General features: G+C 37.4%; 1 protein-coding gene across 1 annotated transcript; it reads left to right on the top strand.

Annotated features, from left to right (window-relative positions):
* Positions 1-1,696: 1,696 nt before the first annotated feature.
* On the top strand, positions 1,697-1,987 carry LOC308430004 (non-histone chromosomal protein HMG-14-like; the record flags this gene model as incomplete). The annotated part of the gene is made up of 1 exon (XM_080929085.1): positions 1,697-1,987. One exon carries the CDS (start codon positions 1,697-1,699, stop codon positions 1,985-1,987), a length of 291 nt encoding a protein of 96 aa, XP_080785211.1.
* Positions 1,988-3,047: the final 1,060 nt, after the last annotated feature.

Here is a 3,047-nt window from a genome sequence, read left to right as displayed (position 1 = left end):
ACAGTGACACATTTTCTTCAACAAGGCCATGCCTACTTCAACAAGGTAACATCTCCTAATACTATGACTCCCTGTGGACCAGGCATCCAAACACATGAGTCCACAAGGGGGATGGTGACTGGGGAGTTTCAAAACTATTCAAACCAACACAGGTTTTATAAGATAAAATATCCATTACTGTTTGTACTATTTTCTTATGACATGGTTCATCCCAAATTTTAGCCAACCTAGTAGTTAGCAAACAGCAATCATCATTCATTTTAACCACTCACAGTGTTAAAGCTAAGATTCACATAGTTTAACCACACCCAGCATCTTATATGAATACTAGAGATTCAAACTGATGTTGTATGGCTGTACAGAAAACATTCTTACCTACTGATCCAACTCCCTGGACCCATCAGTTTCTTTGAAACAATTTTTAATGATGAGACTTTGTTTTCTTAAACTAAGTAAATTTTTATATTAGAAAAGTATGACTTGAAGTAAATATTGTATAGTAGTGTATAAACTGGTTATAATAGTCTTTTGCTGTTGTGTTAAAATTTGTGACTCAGCTATATTAAACATTACTAGAATTATTTGGATATGCTAACATATTTCAAAATTCAGTGTGAGAATGCTCATCTGAGTTATTAGTGCATGAAAATAACCTTAGACTGTCAGAATTGTTTTATTTTTACTTACACTTTCTGTGATACCTAATATATATGTCTTTACTTTCTACTTACCTATATTTTAAAATTTTTATAATTCATATTTTCATATGAAAAGAGTAATTGAGAATAAAATTAAATGAATTACTTTTACACTATTAATATCATCTCTAACAATTAAAATTAAATTGAAAATTAAATATTACAAGTTACAAATTAATACGCAAACTATAGATATTTGATTTTAAGTGTACAAGTGTGTTCCAAAAGCTCAACATACAAATAGAATATAAATAAATGTTTTGAGGCCTGGTGTGACTGCACAGCTAGTAGCATGGGTGCGAAGAGGGATAGGCCTAGCACACAGAAATCGTACCACCCCCCATCAATTGGTTCAGGGAGCAGGAACTCTGCCTTAGGGCTCGGTTTCTACCTGGAAGGCCCTTGAATGTGAACCAAACCCTCAAGCCGTTTGTCACCTAAAACAGCAGAGATCCAGGGACACAAGCCAGGAACACAGGAGAGACAGGGATGAATCACTGACAACAAGACCACATATAATCACAGACTACAAGATGGCAATAGAAAAGCGAAAGAACTTACGCAGTGGAAACCAAGACAAGATGGCAACATCAGAACACAGCTATCCCATCACAGCAAACAGGAGAATGTCAAACACTCCAGAAAAAGAAGACTCAGACCTGAAATCATACCTCAAGATGATGATGGAGATCCTTAAACAAGAATGGGAGGAAAAGCATAAAGAAATAGAAGTTTTAAAGAGGAAAAAAGAAAAACACTCAAAGAAATCAAAGAACTAGAGGAAAACAGAACCAAAGAGATGAAGGAATTGAAAAAGAAATTTAAAATGGAAATGGAAACAATAAAGAAAACACTAAAAGAGACAACTCTGGAGGTAGAAAACCTAAAAAAAAAAAAAAAAAAAAAAAAAAAAAGGCAGTTCGTGTGGTGGCAGCTAGGCAGTTGCAGCTCTGTGACAGATCCGGTGTCTCACCCGTTTCCCACTCCACCCCTCCACGATGCCCAAGAGGAAGGTTAGCGCAGATGGAGCAGTGAAGGTGGAGCCCAAGCACCGCTCCGCGAGGCTGTCAGCCAAGCCCGCCCCAGCCAAGGTGGACACGAAGCCGAAAAAGGCCTCAGGAAAGGATAAAGCAACAGACAAAAAAGTGCAGATAAAAGGGAAGAGGGGAGCAAAGGGCAAACAGACTGAAGTGCCTGACCAGCAAACTATAGATTTGCCTGCAGAAAATGGAGAGACGAAAAACCAGAGTCTAGTGTCTGAAGAAGAGAAAGAAGCCAAGTCCGACTAAGCACCCATCATGTCTGTCAGTGGTCCCTGCCTCCCTTCTTGTACAATCCAGAGGAATATTTTATCAACTATTTTGTAAATGCGAGTTTTTTTAATAGCTCTAGAAATATTTTTAAAAGGTGAGGGAATCCCAACTCATCTCATTTTTTAAGTGTAAATGTTTTTTTTTAAGAAGTTGAAAATCATTTGCTGGTTGTTTATTTTTGGGTACAACCAGAAAATAGCAGGATACTGAATCAGGAGAGGCTGTGACTGTCTAGGAGTTCACCATAACATTCCGTAGAGGGGGCTAGTTTTATACCCTACAGTACAAAGCATACTAAAGGGCAGTTTGAGGTCTCAGTCGTGTATTTCAGAATACAAGAGATGGAAGAAAGAATCTCAGCGGATGAAGACAACTTTGAAAACATTGAAAAAACAGTCAAAGAAGATGAAAATCCCAAAAAGCTCCTAAACCAAAATGTCCAGAAGATCCAGGACAAAATGAGAAGACCAAAACTAAGCATAATAGGAATAGAAGAAAGGAAAGGATATCAACTAAGGGGCACAGTAAATATCTTCAACAAAATCAGAGAAGAAAACTTCCCTACCCTTAAGAATTAGATGACCATGAATATAAAAGAAACGCACAGAACTCAAAATAGAGTGGACCAGAAAAGAAATTCTTCCCAACACATAATAGTGAAAATGCCAAGTACACAAAGCAAAGAAAGAATACTAAGAGCAGTAAGTGAAAAAGGTCATGTAACATATAAAGGCAGACCAATCAGAATCACACCCGACTTCTCAACGGAGACAATGAAAGCTAGAAGATCCTGGACAGACATCATGCAGACCCTAAGAGAACAAAAGTGTAAGTCAAAGCTGCTATACTCAGCAAAACTCTCAATGACCATAGATGGAGAGACCAAGATATTCCAGGACAAAACTAAATTTACAGAATAACTGACCACAAACGCAGCACTACAGTGAATTATAGGTGGAAAACCCAATCCAAGGAGGGAAACTACATCCAAGTAAAAACAAGAAAATACCTAAGCAAGAAAACCAAAAGAAGAAAG

This window comes from Micromys minutus (genome assembly GCF_963924665.1).
Source record: "Micromys minutus genome assembly, chromosome: 14".
Lineage (NCBI taxonomy): Eukaryota > Metazoa > Chordata > Mammalia > Rodentia > Muridae > Micromys > Micromys minutus.
The sequence above is the reverse complement of the archived record's forward strand: the minus strand, read 5'-3'. Positions and strand labels throughout refer to the sequence as shown.